General features: G+C 51.4%; 1 protein-coding gene across 1 annotated transcript in view; it reads right to left on the minus strand.

Moving 5' to 3' along the window:
* Positions 1 to 2,150, minus strand: part of corin (corin, serine peptidase) — a 28,742-nt gene that overhangs the window by 20,861 nt on the left and 5,731 nt on the right. Inside the window, exons 3-5 of the mRNA XM_008300332.1 lie at positions 1,116 to 1,347; positions 412 to 521; positions 198 to 308 (exon numbers count right to left, since the gene is read on the minus strand). Coding sequence (XP_008298554.1) covers positions 198 to 308; positions 412 to 521; positions 1,116 to 1,347 — 453 coding nt within the window. The remainder of the gene's footprint in view (positions 1 to 197; positions 309 to 411; positions 522 to 1,115; positions 1,348 to 2,150) is intronic.

Below are 2,150 nucleotides of genomic sequence, written 5' to 3' on the forward strand. Positions count from 1 at the left end.
CTGGTCTCCTCCGTGCTGAGGAGGACTGAGTCTGTCAGCAGATAAAGACTGACTTTGGTTCCTGCTGTGGAGCCTGAAGTTCATCTATGGACCTGAACTGGTCATAATGTGACGTCACAGCAAATACTCTACAGTTCTACTTAGAAGTAATCTGATTACTGTGGATGGCTTCCATTACTGCTCTCTCTGTAACTCACAGCAGTTGAGTTCGTCGCTCTTGTCGAGACAGTCGTGATCTCCGTCGCACAACCAGTCTCTGGACACACAGCGGCCGTCGGCGCAGCGATGCTCACGAGTCGGATCGCACACTGTCAACACACACAGACACACAACTGTGAGAAGGAAGCGTCAGAGGCGAGTCGCTGAGCCTCCGTCTGCAGGAAACACCACCGGAGGCGATGGTTCCTTCACCGCAATGGGAGAAAGACTCCACGACAAATCTCAGAGGCTTCAGATTGATGACTACTGATGGTTTAGTCAGGACGGTGGGGACTATCAGAGCAGGGTAACTGGGTTTGGACCTGAAACACATGTTTAGGAAAACACAAGTTCTGCTGCTGACATTGATAAAACAACAAACTCCAACTGAAAACTTTGTTGAGGCCTAAAAGCAAAACTCATCACAAAAGCCTTAAAAGATGAATACGAGGAGACAAAGTCAGCACAACGAGACAAGCTGCCAGAACCGCCGTCCGACTGGGACGGTTCTGTCTGCAGGAGTCGTGTCATGTGCTGCTGCTCTGATCCCCGTCGGCTTGATCCTTCAGCAGAAACAACAAGAAGACGTCAAACCAGCACAGCAACAGGGACTGGCTGTTAGAAACGCTGCCAGCGCTCAGCGGTGGCGCTGCTTCTGGACTGATCCAGGAGGACAGAGCACACGCTGGGCTGCTTTATGACTGGTGTGTGTCTGTGTGTGTGTGTGTGTGTGTAGGTAGGTGTGTGTGTAGGTGTGTCACTGTGTGTGTTCAGACAGACACACAAGTCTAAACATGTGCAGTTGGACAGCTGCTGGATTCCTCCACTGATCCTCAAGTGGGTCATCGTGTGTGTGTGTGTGTGTGTGTGTGTGTGTGTGTGTGTGTGTNTAGTAACCAGACTAACTAGTAGTTTACCTGCAGGGCGGGACCCTCTGCAGGCTGAGCGGGTCACACTTGGGCACCAGCAGCGTGCAGGCGTAGAACATGAGGTACTGGTAGCAGCCGGTCTGGACCAGCGCCGGGAACAGCGAGGACTCCCAGGACACGGAGCTCTCCCTCTGGGACTGGTGGCCCAGGAAGTTGGGGAAGCTGGTCAGGTTGTAGGGCAGGTTCATGCACAGCTCCAGGCTGATGGGCTCACAGCGGGCTGGACACAGAGAGCACAGTCAGAACCAGAACCTCCACCAGGGGGAGACAGAGCACAACAGGTCAGAGCAGGAGCAGGACTGTGTGAGATCCACAGAACATCAGCAGACTCTTCTGGACTCTTCTGGACTCTACTGAGCGTTTCCCTTGATGAAGCTTAGAACACGATCACTGTGATGACACGCTCCTTCTAGGCAGCCATGTGCTGCGTCTCTGTCCATCAAACCACAGAAAGGCATCCTGCACCAACTACAAGCACACCAGCTGCTTCAGCATCACATCAGTAATCTATTACTCTGCTGTAGGAGTACTTTTACTTTGTGCTGTTTGATTCTGAAACTCACTGCAGTTGTTGTTGTTTCGGGAGTCGCAGCCGGCGTTGCCCCCCCCACACTGACAGGAAGTGGAGATGCAGCTGGGCTGTCCGGACACACACCCCCCCTGATCTGAACACACACACACACACACACACACACACACACACACACCTGAATGACTCGGGGAGAAAGTGTTGAAATCTAATTCAGCGTGGTTTTAATCTAAATGGTTCCATGTCCTGCCTCAGTGTGGACAGTTCTGGTCGTGAAATATTTCTCATGAGAAAATCAAACGTGTGAAAGTCTTTTGAGCTCCAGCAGCATTTTCTGGGTGTTTTTCTTTCTGCTCCTGGTTCAAGTTTCTATGAAGTCCTGCAGCTCTGTGGAACCACGGTTGTATTTTGGTCACATTTTGCAAATCCAGTGGTGACTGGATAATCGACCCTTAACAATCCTAAACCTGCTGTCCGACAGGTTTGTAGGAAAA

This window comes from Stegastes partitus, unplaced genomic scaffold (assembly GCF_000690725.1).
Source record: "Stegastes partitus isolate 25-593 unplaced genomic scaffold, Stegastes_partitus-1.0.2 Scaffold1526, whole genome shotgun sequence".
NCBI classification, from domain to species: Eukaryota; Metazoa; Chordata; class Actinopteri; family Pomacentridae; genus Stegastes; species Stegastes partitus.